Genomic DNA, 22,203 nt, shown 5'->3' with positions numbered 1-22,203 from the left:
TGAAGAGACGACTCAACTCCTGGAGGACTTCAGATGACCATCACCTGTGAAGAGACGACTCAACTCCTGTGAGGACTTCAGATGACCATCACCTGTGAAGAGACGACTCAACTCCTGTGAGGACTTCAGATGACCATCACCTGTGAAGAGACGACTCAACTCCTGTGAGGACTACAGATGACCATCACCTGTGAAGAGACGACTCAACTCCTGCGAGGACTACAGATGACCATCACCTGTGAAGAGACGACTCAACTCCTGCGAGGACTTCAGATGACCAACACCTGTGAAGCGACGACTCAACTCCTGCGAGGACTTCAGATGACCATCACCTGTGAAGAGACGACTCAACTCCTGCGAGGACTTCAGATGACCATCACCTGTGAAGAGACGACTCAACTCCTGCGAGGACTTCAGATGACCATCACCTGTGAAGAGACGACTCAACTCCTGCGAGGACTTCAGATGACCATCACCTGTGAAGAGACGACTCAACTCCTGCGAGGACTACAGATGACCAACACCTGTGAAGAGACGACTCAACTCCTGCGAGGACTTCAGATGACCATCACCTGTGAAGAGACGACTCAACTCCTGCGAGGACTTCAGATGACCATCACCTGTGAAGAGACGACTCAACTCCTGCGAGGACTACAGATGACCATCACCTGTGAAGAGACGACTCAACTCCTGCGAGGACTACAGATGACCATCACCTGTGAAGAGACGACTCAACTCCTGCGAGGACTTCAGATGACCATCACCTGTGAAGAGACGACTCAACTCCTGTGAGGACTTCAGATGACCATCACCTGTGAAGAGACGACTCAACTCCTGCGAGGACTACAGATGACCATCACCTGTGAAGAGATGACTCAACTCCTGCGAGGACTACAGATGACCATCACCTGTGAAGAGATGACTCAACTCCTGTGAGGACTTCAGATGACCATCACCTGTGAAGAGACGACTCCAACTCCTGCGAGGACTACAGATGACCATCACCTGTGAAGAGATGACTCAACTCCTGCGAGGACTACAGATGACCATCACCTGTGAAGAGACGACTCAACTCCTGCGAGGACTTCAGTTGACCATCACCTGTGAAGAGACGACTCAACTCCTGCGAGGACTACAGATGACCATCACCTGTGAAGAGACGACTCAACTCCTGGAGGACTTCAGATGACCAACACCTGTGAAGAGACGACTCAACTCCTGTGAGGACTAGAGATGACCAACACCTGTGAAGAGACGACTCAACTCCTGCGAGGACAATTTTAATTTAACACTATAAAGCTTCTTTGAAACCGAGCTTGACTTGACATGAGCTCAGAAGGAAGACTTTCATCGAGCAAGTGTTTCATCGTGTTCTCATTTCCTGTCAAGATGCTTTCATTTTCTCTACAGAGTCTCATGGCGTGAAGGCGAAGCATGAAACCCATACTCTCTGTAGATTTCCACTGAATGAAGCCCTAGCTTGACACTTTGTCCATTCTCTTCGTCCGTATCCACATCAATAAATCCACAGAACCACTCGTGATGAAAAATGAATCCGTTTACTCGTTTAGCAACAAAAAACATAATCACAAGAATATTACAGAAAATTAAAATAAAGGAAGAGAGAGAGAAAAGGTCAAAAAACTGTGAGGCTCCACTCTCTGCTTGCCTGACTCAGATCACTTTTTTTCCCTCACCATTCTCGCAAGTTTTACCCGCAGTTAAAGGTGCCTGCGGTTAAAGGTAAATTTCGATAACAGTCCTCTATTCCAAAATATCACCAATGTAATATAAATGCACTCTAAATTATATACCCACATTTTAGATAATTAAACAATTAACTTATTGTATTACTGTAAATATTAACTGAATGTGGATAATGCAAATATTACCTACAATTTCCTCCACATAAATGAATCATGTAAATTACTCTTTAACACATAAATTAAAATTATTTATCAACTGCATTTAGGCTCCTACATTACCGGCCCCTAATTGTTATCAATGTCCTTGAAACAATTACTCAAAACTTAAATTAAAGGAGCCTACATGCTAACTAACCAACTATCTAAAGAAATCTTCTTGGTCTTCTCCCTGTCCGAAATAGGGTCTTTCCTTTGGAACAGTTTATACATTGTCCTCAGATCCTTGAAGAAGACATAGCTTTGTTATCGGGCGACATAGCTCGTTGCTCTTAGTCTTGACCTTTACTTGACGAACAAAGCCTTTTTTGTCAGGAAAAATCTCCACAATTCTTCCAAGTGGCCATGAATTTCTGGGCGATGTATCATCCACAATCAGCACTACATCACCAACACTGAAGTTTCTTCCAGGAGTGAACCATCGTTGACGTTCCTGGAGCTGCATAAGATATTCTTTACACCAGCGTTTCCAGAAGACATCCGCGAGGTACTGGACTTGTCTCCATCGGCGGTTAGCGTACTGGTCATCCTTGCTGAACACTCCTTGGGGTAATTCAGGCTTGACCTTGAGTAACAACAAGTGGTTCGGCGTTAAGGCCTCTAAATCGTTGAGATCTGAAGATGCCTGGGTGATAGGTCTGCTGTTTATGATGGCCTCAGCTTCACAAAGCAAGGTGTGGAGACCCTCTTCATCCAAAAGTTGTTCCTTCACTGAGATATTCAGAATTTTTCTCACCGAGCGGATCAGTCGCTCCCAGCTTCCTCCGTGGTGAGAACATGCTGGTTGATTAAAGTGCCACTGAACTCCCTTCTCTTGCAAGTTCTTTGCTATCTTGCTGGTGTTCCATTCTTTTATTGATTTTTTCAACTCACTGTCAGCCGACCTGAAGTTGGTTCCGTTATCAGAGTACATCTCTGTGACTTGTCCTCTTCTTGCAATAAATCTTCTAAATGCATTGAGGCATGCATCAGTGTCAAGTGAAGATGCGACTTCTAGATGTACAGCTCGTATGGCAAGACATGTAAAGATGACACCATATCTCTTTATTTGCCCTCTTCCTCTTTTCACCAGAAATGGGCCAAAGTAGTCAACACCGACTCTTGTGAATGGAGGACTGTCAGGCAGGACCCTGCACCTTGGTAGATCAGCCATGAGTTGTTTGCCGGCAGTTCCGTGTAGTTTCTTACAGCTGATGCATCTGGACAAGAACTTTCTAATAGCGCCATTTGCTCCGGGAACCCAGAATCTTTGACGCAGTTGTGCCAACATATGATTTCTTCCGGCATGAGCTGTAACATCGTGAATGTGTTTCAGCACAAGCATCGTGATGTGTGAATCTTTTGACAAGATTGCTTGCTGCTTGGAATCCTCTGGCATTGCTGCGCGGCTCATCCTTCCACCAACTCTCATGACTCCGTTTGTAAGTACAGGGTTCAGCTTGTAAAGTAGACTACTTTTCTTTACCCTTTGATGTTCCTTTAGCATAGTCAAGTCTTCTTTGAAGCTTTGTTTTTGACAGTACTTCACAATTTCTGTTTCTGCGTCAGTCAAATCTTCACAGGTTAAGTGTGTTCCTTTGAAAGCTTTCTTGTACTGACTAATTCTGTTTTCTCCATGTGAGTTTGGTTCCTTTCTCTTTGCTTTTAACTCCTTAAGCAAATCTTTAAATTTCAAGAACCAGGCCACAGCACGTTTTAGTTTTGTCCAGGATGAGTAATAGGTCATCAACTGTTCTGTAGCATCTTTGGGCTCTTGCATCTGAATAACATGCACTTGAACTACCTTTTTAACCTCCGAGTCGTCAATGTCCAACATTCCAGGATCTGGATTTTTGGGCCACAAGTCTTGTGCACAAAGCAGGAAACTTGGTCCTGAAAGCCAGCTTTCACTATTCAAGAACGCCTCAACAGTCTGTCCTCTCGAGACATGATCAGCAGGATTCAGATTGGAATTTACATATCTCCACTGTGAAGTCTGAGAGTGCTCCAGGATTGTTGTGATCCTATTGGCAACGAAAGTCTTGAATCTTGTGCCTTCGCTGTTCAGATATTTCAGCACAGCTGTGCTATCGGTCCAAAAAATTGATTCGTTAAGTTCCAGTTCAAGCTCTTTCTTCAGAAGCTTGTCCATCTTGACGGCAACTGTTGCTGCAGTCAATTCCATTCTTGGTATGGTTGGAGATTTTAAGGGCGCAACTCTTGCCTTTGCCATAATCAGGGTGGATTGAGCTTCACCGCTCGCAGTGCGTAGCAGTAGGTAACTTGTTGTTCCGTATGCGTCTTCACTAGCATCAGCAAAATGATGTAACTGTGCAAAGACTGGATCACCAAACTGCTTTGACTTAACACATCTGTCAACTCCAAAGGTCTCAAACTGTTGCAAACCAGCCATCCACCTTTTCCAACTCTTAATGACGTTATCAGGCAGGTCTTCATCCCAGCTATACTTCTGCCGGCATAAGTCTTGCAAGATTCTTTTGGCAGGCAGTACCACTGGAGCAAGAAAACCCAACGGATCAAAAATGGAACAGAGGAGGGAAAGCAGGCCTCTCCTTGTGTGTGGTCGAACTTTGAGGTTGATTTTGAACTTGAACTGATCCGTTTCGGCACACCACTGGATTCCCAATGCTCTCTCCATTGGCAAGTTATCTTCATCCAAGTCCAAATCCTGAAAACCCTGGGCCCTTTCCTCTTCAGGAATGGAGTTGAGCAGCCTTCGACTGTTACTCGACCACTTCGTTAGTCGAAATCCACCTCTTGCCAACATGCTCCTCAAGTTACCGCAAAGAGTAACTGCTGTATCTTCATCTGTGACTGACTTAAGACAATCGTCTACATAAAAAATTTTCTTTACTGTTTTGGCAGCTTCTTGACCAAATTTATCCTCAAAATCTGTTGCACATTTCTGAAGTGCAAAGGTTGCAACACTTGGCGAAGACGTTGCACCGAAGATGTGGACCAACATCTTGTGCTCGACAAGTGCCTGCTCGCAGTTCCCTTCGGGCCACCAAAGAAACCTGAAGAAATCTGTGTCTTCATTACTGACTCTGACTTGGTGAAACATAGCCTCCACGTCAGCCATGACCGCCACGGTCTCTTGTCGGAACCTTAAAAGGACCCCCACCAGCGAGCTTGTTAAGTCCGGTCCCTGTAGGAGCTGTTGGTTCAGCGATGTTCCTTGAAAGCTCGCTCCACAATCAAAAACAACACGCAGTTTTTGTTTAACTGGATGTCTAACTCCGTGATGAGGCAGATACCATGTTCGTCCCTCAGTAGGCTGACCTTCAACGCTATCCAGCTTCACTGCGTAACCTTTCTTGAGTAGGTCATCCATAAATGCAACGTATTCTGCATGAAACTTGTCATCTCTGGAGAATCTTTTCCGTAGGTTCAACGCCCGTTGCTCTGCGACTGATCTGTTGTTTGGCATGCACAATGACTTGTTCTTCACCGGCAGGCAAACACTGTAATGACCATCCACAAGTTTTGAGGACTGAGACACCATGTCGATAAACTTGTGATCATCTTTGGACATTTCAATGTCTTCATTTTGTCCAACATCAGGAAAGTCCTGCTTGAACTGCAGTTGCCAAAGCTCTTCTAGCTTGGCTACTGAGATACGATTGGTGGTGACTCCTGTCAATGTGTTTGTCTCCCTCATATCGCTTCCACTTCTGAGTGGCCCATTTACTGTCCAGCCTAATATTGTTCTTACAGCGTATGGGCCGTCATCCACGCTGCTAACCACCTGCAGTGGCTCCATCGCCTTGGGAACATTTGCTCCTATGAGTAATCCAACCTCTGCTTGGATAGTGGGGAGTTTCACCTCCTTTAGATGAGGCCAACTGTCAACATCCTCTTGGCGGGGAATATTGTCTTTGGTTACAGGGATGTTTTTCTGTGAAAACACCTCTGAAAGTTTAATAAAGTGATTGCCATCCAAGCTACTGATTTCCATTCCATTCACAATGCAAGTGTTAACAATAGATTCATTCCCCATTGTTTGCAACAAGATGCTTGTATTGCGTCCATTCATACTCAGTTGGTTTATTAGTGACTCCGTAGCGAAAGTAGCTGAGCTACCTGGATCCAAAAATGCATACGTTGTCACTGCCTTGGTTCCTTTTTGTGCTTTGACACACACTGGGATGATCGAAAGAGCACAGTTTTCCTTACCGGTCCCGGTGACAACAAAAGTTTCTTTCATGTGTACAAGGGCACTTGAAACAGATTGCTGCTCACACCGCTCGCTGGTGACTTCTTCTCGTAAGCCCTTAGTGTTCATGTGCAGCAGTGTGGGATGCAGTCGAGAACATTCCTGACATTGAGCTTTCTCTTTACAGCTGCTACTCATATGACCATGTTTCAAACATGCAAAACACATACCCTTGCTTCGCAGGAAGTCAATCTTTTCTTTGTGTGGCTTGCTCTTGAGTTTTCTGCAGACTGTGAGACTATGTTGCTCTCCCTTGCAATAAACACAAGGCTTGCTGTTTGCGTCCACTGAGACATTTTGTGTTTTTAACGTTGGTTGTTTGTCGCTTTCAGTTTGGGAGGAGACAATGGCTGCTGTGAATACTCTCTTTGGTTTGAGTGTCTCTGCATATTTTAGGTTTGAGTGGGTGTAGTAAATATCTAACTTGCTTGTTGACGAATTCGACAAACTCCTTGAACTTCACCCTTTTTCTTGTTTTTTCTTGTAGATCGCATGCAGACTTTCTCCAAGCTTCTTTGAGTTTGTATGGCAGCTTGTTAGCCAGTGCTTTTATGTTTGCTGTGTTGTCCAAGTCTTCCATGTAGCTTATATCAGTCATTGTGTTGCAGCAGCCTGTGAGGAACAATGCAAAAGACTGCAGTGCAGCGCCATCTTCTGGCCTGATTGTCTGCCAATCCAAAGCCTCCTTTATGTAGGCTTCTGCAATCTTGTAGTCATCACCATAAAACTCCTTCAGCATTTCTTTTGCTTTAGCATAACCTACTGAGGGTTCCATGTGAATGCAGCTTTTTACCAACTCATGTGGTTGTCCACTTGTGTACTGCAACAAAAACTGTAGGCGATCACGACTGTCACCAGTGCGATCTTCAACTCCATGTTCAATAGATCTGATAAAGGATTTATACTCAAGCGGATCACCCTTGAATGTTGGAATGGTGAGCTCAGGGAGTAACGTGGCTTTGTGATTTTTCACAAGGTATTCAGTGACGTCAACTTGCTGAGATATAGCCTTGCATAAACTATCAAGCACTGGTCCATCATTGACGTCCATGTTCGATGCAGGCAGGGCTCTCTGCGGCCTTGCTAGCTGATCCTTGTTTTCAAGGTTTGACGTAGGCGGGGTGTGCTGTGTTGGTGGTTGGTTGTTGGTGTTCACCTTTGTTTCATCGATCTGTTCATTAGCTTCTATACTGCTATCGGCTGTTTGTGTGCATTCATATTTTTGCAAAACTTCCATTTTTGCATCTGACTCGGCAAGAGCAGTCTGCATTGCATGCATCTCCTTTCTAACCTTTATCGCAGCCTCTACTCTCTTTTGCTCAGCCTCAAACTCTGCCTCTCGTCGCTTTTCTTCCGCTTGCAGCTGAGCTTCCCTGCATCTTTTTTCTGCATGCCAATCTGCTTCTTCCTTTTCTATGGCTAGCTTCTCTTTTAAAGCTGCAGCCTTTGCCTTTAATGAAGCACGCTCCATTTCTGCCTTTATTCTGACTGAAGACGATGATGACACACTTCCACATTGTGATCTGGATCTGCTTGAGCGTTTCGTGGGGGTTTTTGATGATGCAGACCTACTATCTGTGGGCATTACGTGTTTATCACACTCTTCAGCCTGCTCAGAGCGTTTCATGACATCTTTCATCCATTCCTCACATTTCCAGAAAAAATCATTTATTGACTTATTTTTAAGATCAAACCAATTATTTTGATCATCCAGGAATTCTTCTTCAGACATAAATCTTCTCAAACCAGAATTTAAGTCGGAAAATTCTTGCTGCAAACCACTGAAGTCCACACGCAATTTATTTTTAACAATGTCAGCATTAGCATCATCTTCCATTAATTGCTCAATATGCTTTACCATGCTCGTTAACAGGGATAACTTGTACCTGCGTGCATTGAGTTGTCTAGACTTGTGTTCCTCCACAGCCTTCTCAGTCATTTTTACTGTCGTTTTTCACTGTCTTCATCCATAACAAACGAATGTTTACACACTTAAATTAGTGCAAATGTCAAAACCGAAGGGTGAGCTTTTCGCACATACACTGCGTTCCAATTCGTCGTTCAGCCGAAAGGCGTCCTTTATTTATTTATTTCTGTATTACGGCAGTGCGCACACCACCCGCACTCCGCGTGATTCAATTGACGATCCCCCTTTAGTGCAAGGAAAGCTATCACTTACAGATTCACCGTAAAAGTTTCCTCCTTCCGTCCTTTGTATCGAGTCAGGCCAGTCCAAAGTCCAATAATCCGTGCAGAGCGAGTTTTTTGACTAAAAATTTAGATTTCCACTGAATGAAGCCCTAGCTTGACACTTTGTCCATTCTCTTCGTCCGTATCCACATCAATAAATCCACAGAACCACTCGTGATGAAAAATGAATCCGTTTACTCGTTTAGCAACAAAAAACATAATCACAAGAATATTACAGAAAATTAAAATAAAGGAAGAGAGAGAGAAAAGGTCAAAAAACTGTGAGGCTCCACTCTCTGCTTGCCTGACTCAGATCACTTTTTTTCCCTCACCATTCTCGCAAGTTTTACCCGCAGTTAAAGGTGCCTGCGGTTAAAGGTAAATTTCGATAACAGTCCTCTATTCCAAAATATCACCAATGTAATATAAATGCACTCTAAATTATATACCCACATTTTAGATAATTAAACAATTAACTTCTTGTATTACTGTAAATATTAACTGAATGTGGATAATGCAAATATTACCTACAATTTCCTCCACATAAATGAATCATGTAAATTACTCTTTAACACATAAATTAAAATTATTTATCAACTGCATTTAGGCTCCTACACTCTCTCTGAATGTGCTTTCTGTGTTTAACCTGTCCAAGTTGGTGAACACACACATTAGGAGAAGCGAGTAGTACTCAACTCCTGTGAGGACTTCAGATGACCATCACCTGTGAAGAGACGACTCAACTCCTGCGAGGACTACAGATGACCATCACCTGTGAAGAGACGACTCAACTCCTGTGAGGACTTCAGATGACCATCACCTGTGAAGAGACGACTCAACTCCTGCGAGGACTACAGATGCCGCAGCTCTGCATCAACACGCACTCATGCTCATCTCTATATACCCTAATCATTAACAACATGTATTCTTATTTCTGTGCTATAGTTATCTTGCTGATTACTTATAAAGCCCTGAATGCCTTCTCTCTTCAGTACTTCAGCTCAACACTGGACTGAATTGAGTTTAACAATGACACTGATGTCTTCTTAGAGCTGTATTAGAGCACAATTTGAATTTAACACTATAAAGCTTCTTTGAAACCGAGCTTTACTTGACATGAGCTCAGAAGGAAGACTTTCATCCAGCAAGTGTTTCATCGTGTTCTCATTTCCTGTCAAGATGCTTTCATTTTCTCTACAGGGTCTCATGGCGTGAAGGCGAAGCATGAAACCCATACTCTCTCTGAATGTGCTTTCTGTGTTTAACCCGTCCAAGTTGGTGAACACACACATTAGGAGAAGCGAGTAGTGAAAACACACATAAGAATGAAGTTTTTGGATTTTTTGTGTTTTTTTTCCCTGTTTCTAAGCACTGCACAGCAAGGTAAGAACAAAGCTTTTTTTATTTCCGTATGCACTTCCTTCTGATCGACAGATAACAGTTACATTAAAAAAATGTACTATAAACTGTTTGAGCTTGTTTCCATGTTATATTTACAGTTTTATTCGCTTTGGTACATTTTCAGTTTAATCACCGAAACACGGCAGTATGATCTTCTTTTAATTGAGTACTTTTAACCAGGGCTTAAAAACGGAAAAAAATATCAATCGGTTCACTCCGAGCAGAATTGATATTATAGCGTTTCCGTTTTTGCGTTCCTCAATAAACATTACTGTTCCGAAAACGGTTTGATATGAAAAAATACCGGTTAATAACGTTATTTTAATTTAGCCAATACTTTAAACAAATATGTATAAATAGACTTATTTTCACTCAATAATAATATAACGCATGGTAATTAAACTTGAATATTTATTTCATAACATTTTTAAAACCAGAAATACATGCATTAATTACAAAGCATAAACAGCGGACCTGTTTTAATGGAGCGTTAGACAATCGAAAGTGGCCTCTTATGCCGAATTATTTTCAGAAGAGTGATAACATTCTTTGTACATAACTTTTTTTCAACACGACTTGTTTTAAAAATTGCATGAATAAAGAATAAATAAACTGGATAACCATTGCTCTTTTAATGCTGGTAATTTCCCAGCAAGCAATTTTACGTCTAAAAGACGTCTAATAGCCGTCAAAACACAGCCCAGACGTCTAGGCTAAAACAAGGCTAAATTTGGGCTGTCAGTGAAAATCTAATAGATGTCTAATCATAGCCCAAAAATAGACGTCTAATCATAGCCCAAGTTTAGACGGCTATTGAACGACTACATACGTCTAATAGACAGCAAATATGGGTCTAGGCTAAAACACGGCTGAATTTGGGCTGTCAGTGAAAATCTAATAGACCTCTAATCATAGCCCAAGAATAGACCTATTCATCAATTAGACGGCTAACGAATGACTACTAGTACATATACATCTAATAGACAACAACATGGCTAAAGGATTCTTTTCACTCAAATATAACAGGTTTTCATAAATAACAATCCATCCAAATTAAATATAAAGTTTTATTTAGAAAAAGAACATAAACAACATAGACAACTTAAAGATAATACAAAAAGATCAAAACATAAAAATGACCAAATAAAATGTTAAAAATACAATTAAATATAAAATTAGGATAAGAAATATGGAATATTAACAACGTAAAATAATTAAAAAAAATATAAAGAATGACAAAATATAAAGTTAACCCTTTTGTTGGTTTATAAAACATCATTGTTGGCTTTATTGCATTCCTTAACCCAAACTCTGTTGCCGCTGGGAAGTCGGTCATCACGGCATCTGCAAAATATTGCACAAGAAAAGCGTTGTTGACATCATAATGTTTTACTTTATTTACAGTAATTGTGACGAAGTCATTCTCTTTAGATACAGGTGTGTGGCATGTTTAAAGAGAGAGCCATCCTTTTCTCACCCCAAGTTGTTTAAAACCTGCATGGGTTTCTTTCCTCTGTTGAACACGCACAAATATATATATATATATTTTGAAGAATGTTGGTAACCAGACATTTGATAGCCATTGACTTTCATAGTAGGAAAATAAATACGTTTGATTACCCACATTCATCAAAATATATTTTGTGTTCAACAGACGAAAGAAACAACTTGAAGGTGAGTAAATGACAGAATTTTCATTTTTGGGTTTAAAACATGTTTTAGCCACCAAGTTGCATTAACACAACGAGATAGACAATTGGGAAAGCTGATTTTATTGCTGTGTGTGTGCAATGTGCTGTGCATGTAAGTGTTCTGTATATTTATTGTTGTGCTTTGTTGACTGATTGCTGGATAATTTTCAATCAACCTATTGTCTTTAAATCCAAGAAAGTGGATCACATCACTCTAGTTCTGAGGTTTTTACACTGGCTTCCAGTCTGTCAAAGAATTTATTTTAAAATACTATTGCTGGTTTTTAAAGCATTGAATGGTTTAAGGTCAAAGTACATTTCTGATCTTCGGCTGCATTATGAACCATCCTCTCAGGTCATCTGGAACAGGTCTGCTTTCTGTACCCAGAGTCAAAACTAAACATGGAGAAGCAGAATTCAGTTTTTTTTTTTTTTTTTGCACAATTTATCTGGAATAAACTCACAGAAAACTGCAGTTCTGCAGCAACTCTTAATTATTTAAAATAAAGGTTTAAGACTTTACTGTTTGCCGCTGCCTTTTATTAACTGGAAAAGGAATAATGATGATACATTTCTTACACTCCACTGTAACGTTTACTCTCCTGTTTTATCATGTTTTTATTTTCCATTGAACTATTTTAAAGTGTTTTTAAATGTCTTCTTATATTGTTTTTTTACATTACCCAAATGTTGATTTTATGTTTTATGTAAAGCACTTTTGGCTTGTGCTATACAAATTTGCCTTGCCAAGTTAAAAACACATATTTTCATATAATGATCCAAAGAGTAAAATTATATTTGTGGCTTTCATAACAAATTATAATAGGTTGCACATGTTTCATGTTTATCCCCTTGGAGTTACCTACAAGGTACATGTAGCATGTTAAGCTAACCACGACATGGCTTACTACAATTACTAGCTAAAATCTCACGGTTCCTACACATGATAACAAATAATGTACTCAATGAACACGTCAAAACGAAAAAAAAAAAACAGATACTTACAAGGCCAAAGAATGTCCTTTAACGTTTGCTGTTGCCCGTTGTTGTTCTCCTCCTTCTTTGGTGTAAAAAAACCCCCATCAAACTGACACGACAGAAATGTTTTTCGCGATCGCTGCCGTTTGCCAGTAGTACAGGATACGGTTGCCATTTAGCGGTTGAGAGTTGTAATTAGGGGTTCAAGCCTGAAAGGCTGAAACCCTATTGTAATTGTTAATTTTCCCATGATGCATCATTCTCCATCTAAAACTGATCGGGCAGACCAAACCATAAGTTGTAGAGACATGAAACTTTCAGGGCTGGTAGTACTCACAACGACTACCAGCGTCACCGAGGCACGCCCCGACCGGCCTGACGGGGGCGCTACAGCAAGCAAAAGTACAAAATGGCTCATAACTCCTAAACCGTTAGGCGTGGGCTCAAGTGTCTTATATCCTTGGAATCCTTGGCTCAAGGCGGACAACATGCAGGCCTCGGATTGGCTTGTCACCCTGGGAATAATTTTGGGTATTTTGGTTTTTTCCAAAAACCTACTTTTGCGAACTAGTCCTAGGTTTTTGGCCCGACCGGAACCAAACCAGTGCAGCAAGATTCTCTGGAGTCTGAATGTCAAAAGTTATCAAAAAAAAAGTGCACATTTGGGTTCAGGGTCCTTAAGGGCCGCCAAAACGCTTGAGGTGGGAGGAGCCACTTTTACTTCACTGGCCATAACTCGTCAACGGAACGAGATATTTTCACCAAACTCAGCACGCCTATGTATGAGCTCATTTTGTGGCTACGTGAAAAAGGACGCAGCAACTGGCCACTTGGTGGCGCTATAAAGGTTAAAAAGGGGTCAAAATAATGTATTTCAATGGAAAATCCCATTATATGGCTGAAAGCGGCCCTCTTCCGGCCTGATTTGCATACACCTTCACCAAATCGGGCATGCACATGCGTCACGTGATCCCAAAGAAGCTTGCCAACTGCTATGGCCATTAATGGCGGTTTAACTCTTATAAAGGTGAAAAAATGCTCTATAAATGACCATTAAATGACTGAAAAAGGGTCTGCTCTGCGCAAAACTTCACCAAATTAGCTGAGCACGTGCGCCATATTATTCTAAAGAAGCGTGCAAACTTTTGTGGAGATCGGGCCACCAGTAGAGGTACTACAGTTTAAAAGGTTTAAAAAAAAACACAGCATTTCCATGCTAAATGAGCTGAAAATGCAAAAATCGACCTCTGACCTCTCCGATGCGCATGTCGAAACGCTTGATAAAGTTTTTGTAACCAGCAGCTCAAAAATCAAGCTCTGAGACCCTATACTTTATTTTTTATAGGCTTTTGAAGGCCCTTTTTATGCCCTCTTTTATTAGGGGTTCAAGCCTGAAAGGCTGAAACCCTATTGTAATTGTTAATTTTCCCATGATGCATCATTCTCCATCTAAAACTGATCGGGCAGACCAAACCATAAGTTGTAGAGACATGAAACTTTCAGGGCTGGTAGTACTCACAACGACTACCAGCGTCACCGAGGCACGCCCCGACCGGCCTGACGGGGGCGCTACAGCAAGCAAAAGTACAAAATGGCTCATAACTCCTAAACCGTTAGGCGTGGGCTCAAGTGTCTTATATCCTTGGAATCCTTGGCTCAAGGCGGACAACATGCAGGCCTCGGATTGGCTCGCCCTTCAGGCGCCAATTTCAAGAAATTTTGAGTTTTTTGAAAAACCTACTTTTGCCAACTACTCCCACATTTTTTCCCTGATCAGAACCAAACCACTGTAGGAATGTTCTTTGGAGAGAGATTATTAATAATTATGAAAAAAAAATAATTTTTCAATTCATAGTCGCTAAGGGGATCCAAAATGTTCAACATGTCAGGATCCACTTTAACTAAAATGACTATAACTTCTGAACGGAACAAGATATTTTCACTAAACTCGGGTCACATGTCTATGAGCTCAAACTTCAATTACTTTAAAAAAATTGCAATGATTGGCCACTTGGTGGCGCTGTAAGAAGAAAAAATTGTCATGAAAATGGCTATAACCACACCCAACCATTAGTTTGATAATTATTTGCATGCAGTATCTTTGTCCAGGGTGCCATGATAGTCTGAGAACATTGGTGTATCTCAAAAAACTCGGCACAATGCCTTGAAGGAGCCTAAGAAGTTTCAAGCCAATGTTTTTCACAAAAGTCACCTCCTTTAGGCTCCTGAATCCTTGCCGAGTCCATCGATACCAAACATGGCAGGTTTTTCTTTATGGTTTGTGTAACAGTGTATTTAGCCTTTCAAAACTTTTGCTATTATCTTCGAAACTGCTAGTCCAATTGAGACAAAATCATCACAGGAATTTGGATAACATATGTCAATAGCTAAACAACAATGTCCAAATGTCAAAACTATGATAGGAAGTGAAATCCAATCAATGATGCCCAAGGGTCATTTTTATACTCTTATAAATATACTGTAAGTGTCTATAATAATGGGGTGTCCAATTCTGCTCCTGGAGGGCCACTGTCCTGCAGAGTTTAGCTCCAACTCCAATTCAACAGGTCTTATTAGGCATACTAGAAAATTTCAGATAGGGGTGTTGAGGCAACTTGGAGCTAGACTCTGCAGGACAGTGGCCCTCGAGGACCGACTTTGGACACCCCTGGTCTATAACCTCAAAATTAAGTGAGATATTTATAACAAATTTGACACACATATGTATGGACACACTCTAAGGACTTTTTTTAAAAAGTACTGGAGATTGGGCAAGACAAACTTTAAAAAGTAGTGGAGATTGGGCAAGACGAATTGGGCAAGACAAATTTTTATGCTATAACTGCAAAAAAACTTTTTAAAATGGTTATTAAAAAAGTATTCATTGGTAAATTGGCCGTAAACTATCTTTTTTCATCTATGATCTAAGTTTATTTATTTCTTTGGATCCCCATTAGCCAATACCTAGGCAGTGGTTACTCTTCCTGAGGTCCCAACAAGTAAAAAAAATACACTGTCCGTGACTGTCCATGCACACTTTAAAACAAGAGGAAGTTTATTGGTAAAATAGAAAATAGTAATGGTCAACTTCCTTGAGGTACACCACATTGCAACTCTTTCACAACTGAAAACTTCCAATATAATACCCTATTAAACAGATTACTTTCAAATCAATGTACAGTATGAAAAGTAATTGTGAAATAAAATATAACAATACTGCTCCTAATTTATTTTCCTCAATCTGTGCTAAGCAATCATCTGTCATCTGTGTTAATGCTGTTCGTGTTGAGGTCCCTCTCAATGTGCATGCTGAAAATTACTAAAGACTTACATTTGCTCACAAACTATTGTTTCCAACACTTTGCTAAGAACCATTAGCAAACTTATTTTAAAGCAACATAAAACATTATTTTCTTTTTCCTATTAATTTTCATTACTTAAATTCGTAATTTGCAATTGACCTCCCAGTTCTGTTGGCTGTACCCTTTGAATCTCTTATATGATCGTTTATAAGTTACTTTTGGTTTTCGAAGTGGTTACATGCTTGCTAAATAAAACAATATCTTTTTATGCATGTGCTTAAAAGCCTTAAACTGCTTGAACCCCGATAAATGCTGCTTGCAGCTTTAATTAGGGGTTCAAGCATGAAATGCTGAAACCCTATTGTAATTGTAAGGATTCGTAAAACGCATCGTGCAGGCCAAACCGTAAGGCCTAGAGACATGAAACCTGGCCAGATGGTAGGCCTCAGTTTGGGGACAACCTATCAGTGTATGACCCCGAATGGCCCATAGGTGGCGCTACAGCAACCAAAAGTTCAAAATTGCTCATAACTCTTAGACTTTTTGCCCCAGGATCAAGTGTCTTATATCGTTGGAATCCTTGGCTCAGGGCAGACAAAATGGCTATCTCCGATTTGGATGTAGGCAGGGAAAATGTTCTGCTATGTCGAATTTTGTCCAAAACCTACTTTTGCGAACTAGTCCCTGGTTTTTTGCCCGATCGGAACCGAACCAGTCTAGGAGAATTCTCTGGACTCTCTCGATCAATAATTATCAAAAAAAAGTTGAACTTTGGCATTTGGCTGGCTGTAACAGGGTCATTTAGAAAAGGGGCGTGGCAAAATACACTAAAAAGCCTATACATCCCAAATGAAAACTCAGAACTTCACCAAAATTGATGAGCATATGTGTCAGAACATGGCGAGGAAGCATGCAGAGTTTCATGGAGATCGGACCATAGGTGGCGCTATAACTGGCAAAAAGCCTTCATTCTTATTAGGGGTTCAAGCATGAAATGCTGAAACCCTATTGTAATTGTAAGGATTCGTAAAACGCATCGTGCAGGCCAAACCGTAAGGCCTAGAGACATGAAACCTGGCCAGATGGTAGGCCTCAGTTTGGGGACAACCTATCAGAGTATGACCCCGAATGGCCCATAGGTGGCGCTACAGCAACCAAAAGTTCAAAATTGCTCATAACTCTTAGACTGTTTGCCCCAGGATCAAGTGTCTTATATCGTTGGAATCCTTGGCTCAGGGCAGACAAAATGGCTATCTCCGATTTGGATGTAGGCAGGGAAAATTTTCTGCTATGTCGAATTTTGTCCAAAACCTACTTTTGCGAACTAGTCCCTGGTTTTTCGCCCGATCGGAACCGAACCAGTCTAGGAGAATTCTCTGGACTCTCTCGATCAATAATTATCAAAAAAAAGTTGAACTTTGGCATTTGGCTGGCTGTAACAGGGTCATTTAGAAAAGGGGCGTGGCAAAATACACTAAAAAGCCTATACATCCCAAATGAAAACTCAGAACTTCACCAAAATTGATGAGCATATGTGTCAGAACATGGCGAGGAAGCATGCAGAGTTTCATGGAGATCGGACCATAGGTGGCGCTATAACTGGCAAAAAGCCTTCATTCTTATTAGGGGTTCAAGCATGAAATGCTGAAACCCTATTGTAATTGTAAGGATTCGTAAAACGCATCGTGCAGGCCAAACCGTAAGGCCTAGAGACATGAAACCTGGCCAGATGGTAGGCCTCAGTTTGGGGACAACCTATCAGTGTATGACCCCGAATGGCCCATAGGTGGCGCTACAGCAACCAAAAGTTCAAAATTGCTCATAACTCTTAGACTTTTTGCCCCAGGATCAAGTGTCTTATATCGTTGGAATTCTTGGCTCAGGGCAGACAAAATGGCTATCTCCGATTTGGATGTAGGCAGGGAAAATGTTCTGCTATGTCGAATTTTGTCCAAAACCTACTTTTGCGAACTAGTCCCTGGTTTTTTGCCCGATCGGAACCGAACCAGTCTAGGAGAATTCTCTGGACTCTCTCGATCAATAATTATCAAAAAAAAGTTGAACTTTGGCATTTGGCTGGCTGTAACAGGGTCATTTAGAAAAGGGGCGTGGCAAAATACACTAAAAAGCCTATACATCCCAAATGAAAACTCAGAACTTCACCAAAATTGATGAGCATATGTGTCAGAACATGGCGAGGAAGCATGCAGAGTTTCATGGAGATCGGACCATAGGTGGCGCTATAACTGGCAAAAAGCCTTCATTCTTATTAGGGGTTCAAGCATGAAATGCTGAAACCCTATTGTAATTGTAAGGATTCGTAAAACGCATCGTGCAGGCCAAACCGTAAGGCCTAGAGACATGAAACCTGGCCAGATGGTGGGCCTCAGTTTGGGGACAACCTATCAGTGTATGACCCCGAATGGCCCATAGGTGGCGCTACAGCAACCAAAAGTTCAAAATTGCTCATAACTCTTAGACTGTTTGCCCCAGGATCAAGTGTCTTATATCGTTGGAATCCTTGGCTCAAGGCGGACAAAATGGCTATCTCCGATTTGCTCGCCCTTCGGGCGCCAATTTCGAGTAAATTGCATTTTTTTTAAAAACCAATTTTTGCTGAATTCTCCTAGGTTTTTGGCCCGATTGGAACCAAACCACTGCAAGAATATTCTCTGGAGTCTGACAATCAATAATCATCCAAAAAATTCAAAATTTAAATTAACGGTCGATAAGGGGAACCAAAATCTTTTATGGCACTAGGGCCATTTTTACTAAAATGGTTATAAATTGTGAACGGAAAGAGATATTTTTTGCTAAACTTGGGACACATGTTCATAAGCTCAATCTGAGTTGACATGAAAAAGAATCGTGACAATTGGCCACTTGGTGGCGCTATAACAGTGAAAAAAATCATGAAAATAGCTATAAGCGCACCCAACCGTTAGTCTACTGAAAATTGGCATGCGGTGTCTTTGTCCAGGGTGCCATGATAGTCATGATATGAGAATATTGGTGTATCTCAAAAAACTCAGTATACGTCATTGGCTTTGCCTTGAAGGAGCCTTAGAAGTTTCAAGCCCGTGTTTTTTTCACAGGAGTGGCCTCCTAAGAATCCTTGCCGAGTCCAACAATACCAAACATGCCAGGTTTCGCTTTATGGTTTTTGTAAGTGTCATTTAGAGCTTTAAAAAATTGTGGTTATCTTCAAAGCCGTTAGTCTGATCGAGACAACAACAAAAAAACAAAGGAAATTTGAAAACATAGGTAAATAGCTAAACAATAATGCCAAAATGTTAAAATTATGATAGAAACTGACAAACAAAATTATTAAATCCAATCAATTTCACCCATGGATCATTTTGATGCTCTCACATGTTTGAAACGAACAATGATGGATTGTGATGAAATTTGTTTTGAATTGAGACTGGCGAATCCCCGTCCATACTGTCAATGACCGTTCGCAAAGACCCGCCCACTTTAGTTACTATTGCTATGTCTGACAAGTGATGCCACTCTCACACCACACCAAGTTCTCACGCAGTGAAAAATACATTGTGGATCAGAGAAAAGACTGCGCGCTGACAGACGAGTACTTTTGATATGAAACAAAGTCTCACCTTTCAAATGTAGTAATTTTTTAGAGACATTTAAACAATAAATACCATTTTGTGACTCTTTAATGTGTCTGATAGATCGCTGTAGACTCGAGGCTCAGTTAAAGCTGCTTGTGAACCGATCATCTCTTCCTTCTAGTTAATTTATATCATTAAAATAAACATGAATGAACATAAAAGGAATGTTGTTTTAAAGTGCTAAGACGTCAGTACACTTTGTTTTTCAAATTTAAATCCTCCTATGTTAATCTACTAACTTTCCTGACTGCTTTGTTGGACAAAATGGCGGATTATGATTAGTCAGATCGCCTGTCAATAAAACTCCCTGCAAAGGGTCAATTGAGAATAGGCTTGTTTGAGATGAGCAAAATATTCGCAGAACCGATCACCGGTGATCAGCACGAGATGCATGCCGGTTACAAATGTGTCAGAGTGCGGTCTGCCTTGCTCTGATGTCATGCTGATGTATGTCAAAAATATCTCGCGAGCGCAAGGCGCACGTGTCGGATTCTGCAGTCGCACGCAGTTGCTCTCCACCGACTGCGCTGATCAAAAGCATGATGGGAAACGACTTGCTGACGACACAGCTTAATGCTCATTGGTTTAAACAACTGTGATGTATTGTTCTCTTATAAAATGTTTGATTTTAAAACTCTAATATCATGTTTTATGTGTATATGTTGTTTGTGAATATTCCCAAACTATCTGACAGTGCGATCTCTTTGGGTTATGCAATTTATTTTTTATAAAAAAATAAAATAACTAAAAACACATGTCTGTATTAAAGAAAGAAATATTGATAAACATGTATTTGGAATGGAATTAAATAACAAGTACTTTGGGTGTCTTGTTCATTTTATTTATTTTCATATAAAAGCAACATAACTTGAATTACATCCAGTTTATTAGCAAAACTGTGCACGAGCGTGAATCGCGTGAATCCCGCGATATCCATCTTTGATCTCGCAGGTGTCAGATCCACTGTGAGTAGAGAGAACTGTCTGGCTTGCCTGTGCTTTTTTCACTCCTCCTCTCACTGCAGCCACCTACTCTAGCATACATTTCAGACGAGGCAAGGCGCATCTCAAACAAGCCTATTGCCTGTGCGCACAATCCTGATCTAATCGACAACTTTGCAGTTGCACATAGGAAAGCCCGGAAAATCCCACTATAATGTAAGAGAGCATCTTTTTTATGTATTTGGACCTAGGCCTAACAATGTTTTATAGTGCGCTGTCCCCATTGTTTTTTTGTTGTTTTTTTGTTTTGTTTTTGGTGAGCGTAGGCTACTCATGATTTTGTTAGTAATCTCATCTCTTATATGCTGTGTATGATCATATCCTGCCCTATTCATGGTAGCCTACTCGCGAACATTGCGTCATCAATTGCGTCATCAAGGGGCCTGCCTTGATAATCCTACTTAAGGGCCCGGTGTTGGCTCGTTCGTTACGCCACTGAATATAATTGTCTAAACTCCTTATTAAAATTACATATTTACAACAAATCTGACTCATATATACATATGGGCACACTTTGAGTACTACTAATAAAAGTGGTGGAGATCAGGCAAGACTATAAGAAGACTCTAACTATAACTGTAAAAACGCTTTAAAACCATATATGTCCTATGGTAAACTGCCTGTATAGGCTGTAAATTGACTTTTTCATCTATGATGGCAGTTGTTAAATGCTTGCTAAATAAAACTTAATGTCTTTTGATGCTTGTGTGCTTAAAGGCCTTAACTGCTTGAACCCCGATAAATGCTGCTTGCAGCTTTAATTGCATTTTGTATTTAACTTAAAATGGTAGAGAGACCAGTAATATATACGATATTATTTGTCTGTCTTACAATTTAAGTGAATGTTATGCGGGACAGCAAAGCTAATACTAATTCAAATGTTTACAAATGGGTGGGCTCAAAGCAGACTACATGTAGCCCGTCCAATTCAGAGCTAAATCGTGGCTACAGATAGACCATGTCATGAAATGACACATCTTGCAGATATTATTGACATTGCGAACATGATGGGATATCAACAATATCATGCGCTACATTGCCAAAAACTACAATTAATCAGTTTTGTCTTTTGACTAAAAGTGGGCTACAAATAGCCGGTCTGTATAGGGGCTAAATCGTGGCTACGCACAGCCTACGCATAGAACATGTTAAAGAAATGAAACCAAACACCTTGTAATCATGGTTGAGTTTGCTTACATGATGGAATATCATACATCTCACAAGTTATTTGGGCAAAAATTACATGTAACCCAATTCAAGGTTATTTTGGCTAAAAGTGGGCTACTCATAGCCGGACTATATCAGGTCTATAGTTAGCCTAGACGGTGAAATGACGGCTATTGCTTGCTGGGTTCGGAGCAAACACTGCGCAGCACGTCCTTGCATCACATAATCAAATTCAGTCAGCTAATAAAGCTTGATCATTTAATGCAATATAACATACCATTTAATACGAAGCATCAGCCGTCTATATAGAAAACACTGACCTGTCCTGTATTGGCAATCTGAAAGACTATAGGAAAAATGTTTGATAGATGCTAATAACCTACTTGGATAGGCTTAAACAAAATCCATAAACTAGCCTAAATCAGACTATTTGAGCTTAAAGTCCGTACTGCTTATTTAAACGTACGAAAAGAATGTCCTCCAATACCTGCGCTTTCATTGTAGACCTCAGTGGGGAAAGAAATATACTTGAGGCATGAAAATGCGCGCTCTACACTGACTTGCGTTACGGTAGATTCATAGACGACTGGTGCGCGGGCATTTCAATCACGCTTGATCCGTCACATCACATGCTGTACTACTCAATTCATGATTGGTCACTGCCAAATTAAAATATTAAAGAGAACGATAAAATAACGTTATT

General features: G+C 40.7%; 1 protein-coding gene across 3 annotated transcripts in view; it reads left to right on the top strand.

Moving 5' to 3' along the window:
- The first annotated feature begins 9,509 nt into the window (after positions 1 to 9,509).
- LOC307133676 (H-2 class I histocompatibility antigen, D-37 alpha chain-like) overlaps positions 9,510 to 22,203 on the top strand; it is a 36,498-nt gene continuing 23,804 nt past the window's right edge. For all 3 annotated transcript variants that reach the window (XM_079828861.1, XM_079828862.1, XM_079828860.1), the window contains exon 1: positions 9,510 to 9,711. In XM_079828861.1, the coding sequence (XP_079684987.1) occupies positions 9,654 to 9,711 (58 nt within the window). In that variant the 5' untranslated portion in view covers positions 9,510 to 9,653. The remainder of the gene's footprint in view (positions 9,712 to 22,203) is intronic.

This window comes from Gobio gobio (assembly GCF_949357685.1).
Source record: "Gobio gobio genome assembly, chromosome: 11".
Lineage (NCBI taxonomy): Eukaryota > Metazoa > Chordata > Actinopteri > Cypriniformes > Gobionidae > Gobio > Gobio gobio.
Note: the sequence above shows the minus strand (reverse complement) of the source record. Positions and strands in the feature narration are given on the sequence as shown.